Source organism: Seriola lalandi, unplaced genomic scaffold, assembly GCF_002814215.2.
Source record: "Seriola lalandi dorsalis isolate HSWRI2012SDOR001 ecotype SW California unplaced genomic scaffold, Sedor1 jcf7180002054581, whole genome shotgun sequence".
Lineage (NCBI taxonomy): Eukaryota > Metazoa > Chordata > Actinopteri > Carangiformes > Carangidae > Seriola > Seriola lalandi.
The window spans coordinates 3,941,429-3,955,393 of record NW_019525134.1 but is presented as its reverse complement, the minus strand read 5'-3'; the positions used below and the strand labels follow the sequence as shown (position 1 = coordinate 3,955,393).

The 13,965-nt window shown below is 40.1% G+C and overlaps 2 protein-coding genes and 1 long non-coding RNA gene across 3 annotated transcripts; 2 read left to right on the top strand and 1 right to left on the bottom strand.

Annotated features, from left to right (window-relative positions):
* The first annotated feature begins 534 nt into the window (after positions 1-534).
* Positions 535-5,124, top strand: klf9 (Kruppel like factor 9). Its single transcript, XM_023418371.1, has 2 exons — positions 535-1,369; positions 2,913-5,124. Exons 1-2 carry the CDS (start codon positions 964-966, stop codon positions 3,188-3,190), a joined length of 684 nt encoding a protein of 227 aa, XP_023274139.1. The 5' UTR covers positions 535-963; the 3' UTR covers positions 3,191-5,124.
* Positions 5,125-5,265: 141 nt separating this feature from the next.
* On the bottom strand, positions 5,266-13,573 carry fam219ab (family with sequence similarity 219 member Ab). Its single transcript, XM_023418155.2, has 6 exons — positions 13,329-13,573; positions 12,015-12,114; positions 10,227-10,332; positions 9,606-9,686; positions 9,447-9,501; positions 5,266-7,145 (listed from the first exon to the last, which is right to left on the bottom strand). The coding sequence occupies exons 1-6, from the start codon at positions 13,404-13,406 to the stop codon at positions 6,987-6,989; spliced, it is 579 nt and encodes a 192-aa protein (XP_023273923.1). The 5' UTR covers positions 13,407-13,573; the 3' UTR covers positions 5,266-6,986.
* On the top strand, positions 7,751-12,265 carry LOC111663818 (uncharacterized). Its single transcript, XR_002761410.2, has 3 exons — positions 7,751-7,959; positions 9,620-9,805; positions 11,902-12,265. It is a non-coding gene; the product is annotated as an uncharacterized LOC111663818 (long non-coding RNA).
* Positions 13,574-13,965: the final 392 nt, after the last annotated feature.

The window sequence follows — 13,965 nt, the reverse complement described above, 5'->3', positions numbered from 1 at the left end:
ACGATTTGCAAGTAAGACTATAACTCTAAATCAGTTGTTCCAAAAGCAAAGGGGGGAATTTCTGATAATGAGTGGGATGATGTTTGATGTAGTTTGGACACACTTTCAAAGTGTGTCCAAACCTTTGAGTGGTAGTCTACTGTTTTTAACATCAATTTGCAAATACGGCACTAAACTAGATGTAGAGTTTCAATTATGATCAAACACACACTGTTCTGTTTTCCATCTTTATCTCAAACTCTTCCATTACTACTACAGTTACTGTGAATGTAATTAAAATCTAATGATAAAAAAAAACATATTCATATTTTAGATAACATAACATTTATTCTGAATTTTGTTTTTTTTTTATGAAGATACCCATTTTTCCCGATCACCTCAACTTCTTGAAGGCAGCATCCTCCTGGATCAGCCCTTTTTATGTCTGTGATTGGTCAATTGTCCCATCACTCAATCCTGTGTAAAGGCGATTCCAAAAAACAAGTCACGTTTCCTGTCAGCCAACCACAACCCTGTTTTATTATGACACCGCGGGATTCCGCGAAATTGTTTCTTGGAGTTGGGAGAAGTGCTGCTCGCAGTAAAATAGGACAAGTTGACGCATGTGTGGGAGCGCTGATAAACGCAGACACAATAGCTCAGTCGGTAAACGCAGAGTTTTATTGATTCGTCATTCAGAAGAAAGGGGGTCTAGAAGGAGTTGGAGAAAGGAAAAGCCGGGAGGCAATTTGAACTGGTATCTTTCACGAGGGGGTGTTTATTTATCCGCCCTGTAACCTCAACAAGAAAACGCAGCCTTTGCGGAATAGTCACATTGAAGACGACACGTGTGGATGGTTAACCACATGTTTTCGGGAAGGACTGCGGTCTGATCACTTCATTGCACCCGTTTTGTCGGATTGTTTTATACAGTGTATAGATACTCTCGATAGTTTCTTTTCTCCACCCGGATCTGCTACAGTGATGTCGGAGGTTGACGTCTCTGCAGAGTTTGTCCCCAGCCGACCACCGGGGCGGACAGAGGACACGTTGAAAGAGAACCAGGAGAACAGGACTTTGCTGATGGTGGCAATGATTTTATTGGACTTGAACAAATGCAATCCCAATGTTATCAGCACTGGGGCCAGCAGATGTCTTGGGGGCAGCGACACTGGCACGCAGGAGAAGGTGGAGCGGGGGAGTTGCCGATTGAACGCCGGGGACAACCGGGGCCCGGTGGGAACTAAACAGTCCCGGAACAAGAAGGCGGCAGTGGCAGTGGTAAGGAGACAGGAGTCCCCTGAGAAGAAGCACTCCTGCCCCTTTGCCGGCTGTGGGAAGATGTACGGCAAGTCGTCCCACCTCAAAGCCCACTTAAGGGTCCATACCGGTAAGTGGAGGCTCTGCTTGGCAACTTGGGAGACACGCCTACGAAACTAATGGGCTCGGTTCAGTTGACGACAGCGAAACCGTTCTGCGTCACTTCTGCCATTATTTTTAATTTCAGACGCATGTTGACATCACTGTTCAAATTCTATTGGCTATTTCTAGGACATCGAATATGTTGACGAAGATGAGTAACATAGCAGTCTGTGAACATTTAAGAACTACTGTAAGACATTAAAGCTGCTATGATGATGTCATTATAAAGTCATGATTTGATACTTAAGAATGTGATATTAACATGATGATCTTAAAGACCAAGCCTACAGCCCTTGTTGTGTGTGTAATGTGACATGAGAGACCACATGTTCTTGCTAATGAATAACCGATTATAAGAAAGGTGGTCCCATGAAATTGTCCCTACTGGGGGTGTGACTGACCGGGGCGAGTGTGGGATGGGGGAGGGGCGGGGGTTGTTCTTTAATGTGCTATTGACACGCACCCTGCGAGCTGGGATCACCGTGTGCCGCATGATGTTATCCGAATAATGACTCAAATGATTGTTTTTCATCGCTGGTTATCATATAAGAGATGCAGCTGTTTTGTGTTAATGTATATCATATGTCTTGTAATAACAGCGATTTACAGTGTAGTAAACACCGACATATTGGCTTATGATTCACATGCAGTTCACTGCGACACTGTTGTCCCCACACGTTCTTATCCCGAGGTAACCCTCCCTGCACCACTATTTCCTCATACGTCATCCCCCTCCACTCGCCTCACTTCGGGTTGTAAACAAGAGCAGACATGTGGTTCGATAGAGCACGTGGAGGGGAAGATGGGGGTGGGGGTAACCATCGTTTTTTTCATTGTGTGCTTTTTTTTAATTCACGAGGCTCTTATCATGACTCACCATTTTTAAATCAATATGTTCTGTTATTGTTCCCAGAAAAAAGTGTCTATGTAGGCATTCCCATTTGATTTGCCTCAGACAAAAAAAAGTTTTGGATCTGTACTTTGCCCTCATCTTATGTTCACTTGGTTAATTTTGTATCTGTTTATCTTATTGCCAGCCCTCCCTGTTTCAAGGTAATTACAGTATTGAATGCAAATGTTTATTAGGATTAGTTTAGAGTGAAGGTTATAGCTTAGATGTGCACTCATGGGTAACCCTAATGTATTCTTTGGGGTTGCCAATCACAGTCTCATTTTAACACTTGAAAAAACATATTTGACATTGTTTTCTTCTTTTTTCATCTTGAGACTTTTGAAATGACGACATGATTCAGACATTAAAAATGATGCATTATCTCTGTTTGACGCAGCTGTAAAAAAAATGTTATGGATATTTTAGTATTAGACTTTGCTGTTAAAAGAAGAGTAACCATTTGAACAGTTTTCTCCATAATGGGTTTTGAAAAGGTTAGAAGAAAAGAAAAAAACAGTTATTTATTTATTTACACATATACCAGTGGAGTCTGTGTGTGGTAATACAAAACCTGTGTGTGTGTGTGTGTGTGTGTGTGTGTGTGTGTGTGTTTCCTCAGGTGAGCGCCCCTTCGAGTGTACCTGGTCCGAGTGTGGCAAGAAGTTCTCCCGATCAGATGAACTGACACGTCACTATCGCACACACACGGGTGAGAAGCGCTTCAACTGTCCAATGTGTGACAAGTGCTTCATGAGGAGCGACCACCTGACTAAACATGCCCGGCGACATGCAGGCTTCCATCCCAGCATGCTCCAGGGCTCCAGTGCGGCTAAGAGACGCCGCTGCTCCCTGTCTGTGTCCTCTGATTCTGGTGACCAAAGCCCTGCAGGGGTGTGAGTTACACCCAGCATTGTTAATTACTGTAGTATATACTGTACATATATACATAACAGTACATGTGGTACATGTAGTAGATACAGAGGCTTACACAAACATGGACACACTCACTCGTGTGGTGTGCACACTTACATGCAAATTCCTTCAAGCCAGACAACCCAACCAGCCAGGACACTATTCAGAGAGTTTTTCTGCTACGCATGTAACATTGGGCAACAGCAAAAAAAAAACATTTTGAACCTGACTGTAATCAAACTAGAGCTTCACCCTCTTCTTCCCTGAGGTGACTGGTATTTATTTAGGGTTATTCAGGGTCTGCCAGACAGGTGTAGTTGTTTTGACATTTGTAATTATTTTAATTTGTGTTGTGCTAAGTGTTTTCGTGGAATAATCTGCCATCCAAATGGTATTCATGTACATATATAGTTTTCATAAACACTATGTGTCTTCACTTTGCATTACAGACTTTTGCAGATGAAGAAACAAAATCTTGCGACTGAGATGTTCCCAGTGTGTCAAAATGTTTTGGGAATAGTCCTTCAGTGAATGTTATTATTGCGCACATAAACACATACTTCCACTTGTAGAGTTATTCTTCAGTCCGGAACAAGGCAAATGTACAGTATAGTAGTATTATCATGTAAATAGATTATACAGACCACATTTCAAATGGATGATATACTCAGTATACTGTAGTTAAGTGTTATTAGAGAGTAATAAGACAAAGCTATAATATAGAGAATTACAGAGCTTGGATATTTAATTTCATACATTTGGCTATGGACTTAGTAAATCAGGTATACTGTGAGCTTGTAGGTATAGGCAGTGTGTTTCCTGTGTTGAAACATAAATGTTGTCACATGATGATGAACTTGCAAATAATTGTACCAAAACACCTTTACAATACTTACAGCAAGACCATAATATATAAGCAAACCTCATGCATAAAGAAAGTTCATCTTTTGGGTTCCTCTTTCAGGCTTGCATTGTGTCAGTAGTACAGGAAACATAACAGGGTAAAGCCTTGAAAAGCTTAAGTGGAAACTTGACTTTTTCACTTTTGTGTTAAGACCACAGTGATTAATGTTTAGTAAAAGTGTGCAAACTGTAAACAGGAATGTCTGTGCCTTTTAAGGGTTTTGTAGCAGAGAGGAATTTCTACATTTTCAACCTTTGGAAATACTACGTGAACGAACATTGTCAGATTATTTATGTTGATATTCAATACTTTGAATATCAATGACTGTCTCTTATATATGCCAACAGTGCCAGTTGCTGTACATTGAAACTAACTTTTGTTTACTCTATATCTGGACTGAGTTTTATCAGGGAAAAATGTGATTCATGGTCATTTCAACTAATATTACACCCCCTGGTGGTGACATGGAAGCACAACATTTCTCACAACAGAAAGTCATAAAACCTTTTTTATTTTCTGTCTTAGCATTTTAAGGCACACTCTCGTGACTGGTTTATTTGTGAATCAATGAATTCCATCATGTAGCATGTTTGTATGTATTCGTTTGGTACAATGTATTTTTTATTTGTCTGGTAATCTTTTATAATATTACTAATAGGATGAGAGGTCTTATTCGTCCACTACAGTAGCCAGAAACATGTCATGATGTCATTAGATTTCTTTTTATACTTGCCACATAATGCATTGAAACATCCAGGTAGAGTGTAAAGTTAGGTCTAGTTAACCTAGAACACAAACTACATACATTTGTAAAGTGAAACGCCGTTTTTCTTTTCTGGCATTATGACAACTGTGATTAGATGTTGGTGCCTTTCAGGTCGGAGCCCTTACTTCTGATGTTACTGTACTGTAATCAGGGACTGTCAGTACAGACCCCATGTTATCGCAATATACATAGCTGTGTAATAATTACTGCTCAAAAGTTTTAACATTAAAATAATTTTTTCTTTCTAAATATGTGCTCATTACTTCTTTCCTACATCACACACCCATATCTGACACTATTAACGTGGAGCTTAAATAAAGAAATCCTCTTCTTTAATATCAAATTAATAATATAATGCAGAGGTGTAACAAAACAGTAAGGTAGAACATGGAGCGCTCCATTAGCTTTGTGTTTATTTGTTTTCATACACCGCACATAACAATAACATTGTTAAATACTGGAATGGAAGTGTTTACAATACAAGAAAATCATTTAAAAAAGGAAAACCAAAGAAAAACAATAATCACCCGTGTCTAAATGTAAAAAAAGCATAACTTTTTAGACAGCAAATGCTCTTCGAATAAACTAATTCATCAAGATGGGAATAAATACACATCTTTTAAACTTCTCTGTACTTAAGGCATACTCCAATTGCAAATAATCAACTGATTTAAGGGAGAGGGGATCATAAATGAAGTCAGTGATCCTTGATGTTGCAATTAAAAAACAATTTCCAACCTATAAGTCAAAAGAGACAAATAGATGCCATCTCACTCTTTATTTTGGTATTGTATGTCTGTATGCATGCATATGCATATATGTATGTGTGTGTGTGTGTGTGTGTGTGTGTGTGTCTGTGCAAGAGTAGAGAGGATAAATCTTTCTGTCTGAACCTGTATGCTCCCTTAATGATCGATAGAAATGGGGGAGGGGGGAGTGTCCAGTGATCAGGTTCTGTGACACTGACTGAGAAAAGATAGAGTGGGGTAACACAACAAACTGTGCTGAAAAAAATCCAAAGCCCCCCTCCAGTCCCTTTGGCCATGATGACATGGGCATCATGTGTTAGAGGGTTGGTGCAATGATGCGTGATCTTCCCTTTTGACACAGTTCATTTCAGATAAGACACTGTCACTGCTATGCAGGAAAGAGTACAAAGATATGCGCCTGAAAAATAAAAAACAAAATGTGCAAATTCCAAAAAATACAAATCAGGCTAGTGCCACAGCAGTAGCATGTGATTGCACAACAGAAATGGGGCAAAAATCAAATGTGCAACAAGCTACTTGCTTATTTTATTCAATTCCGTTATTCAGTCTGGTGCTCTTCATGCAAATTGTTCCTCAGCCATTCACGTTTATACATTCATCCCTAAACTGTGTAATGAAACATCCAAGCCAGAAGGGCAAAGAAAGCTCAAGTGTTGAAGGTGGTGTGAATGAGTGCAATGACCTGGCATGTGCTACATAACAACCCTGTACAGTACAATGAATACAGTACCAAATATCCTCTATTTGGGGTACCGAGACCGCAGTCCACACTTCTCAAATATTTCCACATCAACACATACAATCATTCTGATCCCTCTGGTTTAAAAAAAGGTAAGCATTTAAATAAAAACTTAAAAAAAAACTAGAAAAATGCAAAAATGCAGCCCAAAATTCAGGTAAGCGGAACTGTTGAGTCAGCAGTTATGATAATGTTTCTTATTCTTCAGGGAAATTGAAATCACTTTACAGCATCAATTGACCCCTTGTTTTCTGTCTACTAACATCAGTGTGTTAAGTTACATCATGTTCACCAGGAGAAGGGCTCTCAAATACAAGTGCACGTCCTACCATAGGAGGAAACCGCCACTTTTAATCATATTTTAAATACATATTCAATCTTTTTCACATATGTTCCTTCTCCTAGATTTTAAACCAAAGTTTCTATATGTTAATTTGATTATTTGTCATTGTCATTATCATCATAGCACTTAACTGTCATTACAATATTCTACCAATGTTTCACTGTCGCTGCTCTGGCGGCGAAGTAAACTCACAGCAGATGGAGATCAGGGGTTATGTTGTGTGGAATGGGGTACGGGGCAGAAGGTCAGAGAGGCGGGGTTACTGTATTTGACAGGTGGTGGAGGAGGTTGCCTGGCAGCACATGCAGGTAGGGTTGACTGATTTTGGTGGGATCAGATCCAGGTCCTCATCGTCGGGGATCTCGTCTAGGCGGTAACCATCTTTCAGCAGCTGGATGTTCAGATCTTGGTTGATTTGCTGGAGAAGGGACAACAGACAGAAGAGGTTGATGGGTTACAGCAATGTGTCCCAACCCCTGGGCTAAGGACCAGGAGACCAGAAGCATTTCCTCCTGGGCCACAAGAAAAAGGTATGATTCTGCCATAAAATCTGAATACTTATAATATAACATAACAAGCTGTTTCACTCCCTGTTACTCCCACAACTTATTACAGTAAAGTAGGCCATCAGTTTGTGAGGTAGCTGTCCATCATTAGCTACATGATCTGCATATGGTGTGCTAACCCTCTGCACATTTTGTTTGAACTTGGGTCAGGTTGAGAGTTATTAAGAAATTTCTGTGTGCGCGCGCCCAAAATAGATACATAACACGCAGTGGGAAGAGTCAAAGAAACAATGCTTACTGTAGAAAATGTGTTGCATTAGCCTAATGAAATGACAAGCTCATACCACTCTCATGCCTATCGACTCATGCTGGACCATTGCTTGGCTGGTACCAGCAACTTCCTGGAGTCTCCACTGGTTGACTGGCGACTGCTCCAATAATATGGAAAGCCAAAAGGTTCATAATTCGTCTCAGTTTCCACGGTACTTGGCGTAGACGTTGAGACTAATTATGAACCTTTTGGCTTTCCATACAATAATTGACAAAATGTTGAGCTAAACCTTTACAGAGGTTATTTGTAAGCTTTCTCTCTTGCTGAATGTGGTTTCTTGCTGGGAGCGGGTAGTGGTGATCGGCCATCGTCTTTATAATACAAGAGGTTATAATATGCCCTCCGAGCAGTGCTACGCCTAAGGGGCAGATTGGACGCCACAGAGAGCCATTAAGGTAAGGTGACGAAACGGGCAGGAGCTAGCTGGTTAGCGTGCTAACTTCAGTAGAAGAAAAAATGTGATATAGACAAAGGTTAACGTTTGCGTTGCTTTTCACCGCTGGAGACAGTTCTTGGCTCGTATAAGAATTAAGTTTGATGCTGAACTCACAACTTTTCTTCTAGACTGGTAAGTAAACAACTGATGATGCGAACATTGACTATGTAGCAATAGCAAAACTTACAAGTAGCTCCCTCAAGAGTTTCTTTGGCGAAGTTATGGGAGACAGAATATATAAGCTGCAAGCTTCATGTTAATCTTAATACACCCCCACCGCATTGACGAGTCCACAACAACAACTACAACAACAACACTGGTTCACAGTGCCAATAAAGGTTGGTAACTCGTGGGTTACAGGGAGGTAAAAATAGTGCTGGACACTCAAGGACAGGTAGAAATCTTAAGGTACTGGTAAGAAATCAAGCATGCTGATTGTAATGAAATGCATAATTTGTGATTAGATCTTGGATCTGTGGATTTGAAAGTCCTCATTTACCAAGACCTACATGAAAAAAGAAATTCACCTGTTGAAGTAAATGACTTGTCTTGATTTTCATGAGAACAGAGACAATGTATGATGTACAACATACAGATATTAAGCTTATAAACACACTGGCTTAAAACTCACAATGGCAACCATGGCAAAGAGATTTATGGCACTTTCACAGATGGGTGTGAACTTTGTCATGAACGGGGTGACTGTCCTAGTTTGATTGTTTTTTCTTTTTAGCAAAAAAAACTTTTGTTTGCATACAAAACAGAAGCAATGTCTTCACTTTAAATCCCAGCATTTACATTTTTATGTAAACTCTCAGTAGACAAGTAGGTACACTGTATACTGTAATGTACTTCATAAACAATAACCATAATTCTCTACTTTGTTAAGCCACAACACAACAACTCACAACTTGCTGTTGTTAGCTTGTACTAAGAAATAGGAGCGAATGGCTAAAGTGGGTTACATTTGCTGTTAATTAGATAATTATTTCCAAAAACTAAATAAGATCTGAACACCTGTGGGCTTATAAATATAACCTACAATATATCCTCGAGCATGGACTTGTCAGGGACAGAAAACTGATGTTGAGGTTGGGACCATGTATCTGTGATTAGCTCTTATATTTGCAGCAGTGCTGAAAACATTTGCAGGAGCAGACACTCAGAGATTAAATTTCATTTGTTTCCAGCTTTGTGGCTCATATATTTGTGTACAAGTGCGTCTGCAGTGTAATCATACACTTGCAGGGAGAGCACGGGCCTACAGAATTAACATGGCTAAAAATGGGCTTTCTTCAAGACTTAGCTTATAAAATCCTGACTCTTGGCTTCTTGACAGTCATGGAAAATGGAGGGAGGATGGCAAAGGGATGAAATGAATGAGAGAGCAAATGTGAAGTAATGCAGCAGAGTGCAGATACATATCTGCACTATAACACATCTCACCTCAGCAGAGGAGTATCCCGACGATGAATATCTAGACATGTCAAAATCATCATCACTGAAAAAAAAACACAAGTTAGCTTGTTTGTGTGTTTATGTGTTTCTCTAGTAAAAAACGGAGGCAAGAAGTATATTTATGAGTGTGTTTGTGTGCATGTTCACCTGTCTGTGTCTAGGGCCACCAAGGGCTTCTCATCTGGGCTCTGGTCTAAAGAGGAATAGCCTTTATTGGGCACTACCAACCTGTGGGGAGGGAACACAGAGAGAGAGAGAGGACAGAGGAGAAATGATCATTGGAGCAAAAATAGCATGTAACAGAAGAAGAGGTGGAGGAAGGAATATAAATTCCCGAACAGGAAGGGGTGAGTAAGGACTAGCAGAGATGTTGAAAGAAAAGCAAAGTGCACCTGGAGACAGTATCACAGATGAACTGAGTAACAACAGAGGTGTGAGGTTTAATTCCTCGGTCATCTTACAAAGCCTGAATCAATAAGACAGTTTTTCTTTAGAGCCTTACTCACAGAGAAAAGAAATGGATACATGAATAAAATCCATCTATTCAAGCCCATTCAAACATGTTTTGGATATTGCACATGAAAATCTATATACACAAAAACTTCAGCTAACTGAATCATTTAGCTGTATAACGACTCAAGTTGTATTTATCACAAAAAACATAATATATTTTAATTACTGTCATCTCTCGGAAAGACACCATCAACCAACAGAAGATGGAGGTCTCATTTTCTCCACTAACCAAATACCACAGCGCTCACTCCTTACCGTGTTCTGGCCATGACATTGTTCTTCTTGGGCTGCTGGTTGACTGGACTACCTACTGTGTTGCTGTTCTTCAACGAGCCCTTCCTAGCAAGCTCTCTCTGTTTCTCTGCACAACATTCACAGACACAGGAACACACACATCAGTTCAGCTTGAAATGACACCTGAGTGGCACAAAACATGATGGAATAAGGTTGAACTAATGTCATCTACTTAAGTGCTGTAATTTTGCTTATAAGACGATTCTTAAATAAACCAGGAAACTTTTATAATTTGCTGATGTGACAGCATGGCATTGCTGAGAGACAATATGATGCAGGACAAACATACTTCTTGACTTTCAGCTGCATGTCATTTTGTCACATTGTAAACTCTATGAAAGCCTGCTCAGGTTTTAAAATTTGCAAAAGAAGAAATCAGTATAATTTAAACAGACACACATCAGGAAGTGGGATGCTCGGGGAATCCAACTGGGTTTATTTCTACTCAAAGTCAGTTTTCACTTTGAGAAGACCATGAGATCCTTTCTTTCTGAACGTGACATCAGGGCGGATCAGTGTCCACAATTTACACAGTGAGCAGTGTTTGATGTGATTAAAATCTGAAAAGCACAATTCAGAAACAACAGAATTCTAATGTGATATCAAACCCTCTTGCCTTTTTCTCGTTTGTTTGATTCTAATTAGTGATCAGATCATACATGATGTTGATGATGTAAATGATGTCATAAATGCTGTTAGTCTAGTCTGAGAGTCTGAGCCAACCATCAACTAAAGTATAATGCATCAGAGACCTGTTGTGAAAAGCAGGACTAGCACTAGAAAATGTATATGTACTACAGTTTTAACCCAGAAAAGAGTTTTAAAAGGCTATCAAATGTACTTTTCCATCTCAAGGTCACAAAGGCAAAGTGACTAGTGTAACAAGCATGCATAATTAAAGGGATATGCTCTGTTTTAAAGATAGGAATTTTTTTGAATGTGTTTACAAGTCAGAAAAAGACTATAAACAACCAGTAAGATTCAACGAAATACAACTGTAGTCATCATTATGGTCTCACTTTCAACAAACGGCATGGATGAAAAATGAAATGAAATTCTAAAGTGGCTGTTGCTGTCATGTAGGTGGAGTTACATCTTAAAAGGACCCTTTTTAGGCATCTCTATCACTGAATAGTTTTCTTTTTTTGAATATTCATGGTTCTTAAAGGCTTTAGCTAGGAAACTATTATGGCAGGAGATGGCAGGTAAAATAAAGAAGTGCTGCTACGAACCACTGGACGCTGTCCAAGGTGCTGAAATGACACTTTAAGGACTAGCTTTTCATAAACAGAAGAGACTCAATTTTTCCAACTAAAAAGGCCAGACTGGCTAATTTTTCCACAGATATCCACGAGCCAAAAAATAAAATGGATTTGAGCTGAAACTATTAATCGATTAATCGATTTTTTTTTTTGATAGTAATGGACAAAACCTTTTGTTGTATGGGGACCGTTATTGAGGTGAAAAAAAGCAATTTGAAGGGATCACATTGGTAACCCTTTACTCTGAGAACTTTTGATTGGCATTTTTCACCATTCTGTAACATATTATAGACTAAATAGTTAGTGGATTTATTCTAAAGTTTGCTTTGTGCTTCTATGAAAACTGATTCCCCTCGTATCTCTGTCTTGTCTAGAGATTATGCCGCATCAACAATCTTTTCAGGACATCGAATTTACAGCCGATTACAGGATATGCTGATTCCCACAGGCAGAGACTTGGCCTACAAATACTGAAGTTCTTACTCACCTATTTTCATCTGCAGGGGTGAGGGCTTGTAGTTGATAGTGACAGGTTCTCCCTCTCTGGTGTCTGAGTCTGCCTCTGAGGCTGTGGACGAGGCCGGGTCCTCGAGGCAAATAGGAAGATGGCATGGACAGAACGATGAGCAGAAATGTGCATTACTGAGGGCTTGATGAATAATTTACGTCTTTTTGTAATGCATAATAGACCCTTCTATGCCCAGACAATGTGAATAAACAGTTCATAAAGAGATAAAACGTGAGGAAGTGTCCCTCTCTATAAAATGAATGCCAGTTTATAAAGTGTTATGTGGATAATTTCTTTCAAAAATATTCATACCTACACACACATACTGCTTGAGAACTGAGAAAGAATCCTTTTAAAACAAGTTAGGTTTTGTTACCTCCAACCGATAAGGCAAAGATTGAAACTGAATAAAAATAGCTCTTACACTTTCTCATTTGAACATATTTTAAGTAAACGCAAAACTTTGAACTTGATTTATTCCAGTAACTCTGGGATCTTTTGGTTCCTAGATCTCAATTTAGAAAACTCTCCTAAAAAATAGATCCTCTACTCACAGGGCAAAGTTTAGGAGGAAAACTACGTTACACAAGACACGGGGAGGTATGTGGACGCCTGGAGACAGCAGGTCAGACTGCTCAGGGTCTAGTCTGGCTCTCTGGCGGCCCCGGCCGTGGGCAGCAGAGGCCGCCCTGCAGGCTGCAGTAACCCAGGGCCCCGCTACAGGCCACGGAGCGCACCGCCAAATCATTTATACTGTTTTTTAATCAAAAGATGGTGGTTCAGTGGGATATATGAGCATATATTCGAGATTAAGAGCCGTTTATTAATCCCGGTAAGGCCATACAAGTGGCGTCGAAGCCGGGGCAACTTGCTGCATGGATGCTGAGGATGTAGCAGCAGTGTTGGGATGGGATGCTTGTTTTCGCCAGACATGACGGATGCTGCTCACTACGCAGCAGACCGGACGCTGCTTGTTTTACACATAGGAACAGAAACGCCAGTATATGGGCAAATGATTTATCCCCTGATTGGTTACACCGCCGTTTTAATGTTTAAGTGTTTGTTGATAGTAAAAAAAAACAAAACTTAATGTATATACTCTATTGGTAGGCTACATGAGCCAATATTACGCATGGCAGGTGATGGATTTGTTGGGATCCCAAAGCATAACATCATGAATGGCAGGCCTCATACACTGAACATCCTGGAGTAATAATATCATTTTAAATAAGAAAACAATACCAAAACACTGATCGATCATCCAACATATAGCAGCCAACAAATCTGACTTACCAGCGGCTGCATCTCAGCCTGCATCTCCGCCTCCTGTACGGCACTCGGCACTTGAAATCTGTCGATTTCTTCCATCATTTTGGCAACGCGCCTCTTTGCTCCCTTCTCTTAGAAACTGAATATAATGGTAACCGGTCGTTATCGCCGAGACTGCGAGAGATCTCAGATTTGTCACAATCTCTGTAGTTCTCCGGTGGCGAGCTTCATCCCAGCAGGCAGTATGTCGACGGTGGTGTGACTGGTTGGGTGACGGTGACTCCACCACCCACTTCCGGGTGGGGTATCCCAAGCTAGGGTCGGAGGACCGAAAAGGGGCCTTTTGAAGAGGACCAAGGTGGTCCCCAGCAAATTGATTACAGATTATTATCAATATGACTATTGTGAGGCAGTTTGTTCTTTTTTGTCTCTCTGATGCATATCAAATTTAAGTGAATAAATCAAGATTAACCATCTCTAAACTATCACAAAAACAAAATACATCTTTAAAAGGAAGGCACTCTCAGAAATTAAGTTTTTAATGTTTAAATGCCGGTCAAAACCCTGCTGACATATAAATACTCACGACATTTCCTTATTACAAAAATACTAGAAAGACCAGAAGCAGACCCCTTAACAACTCATCACTCAGGAAGTCAAT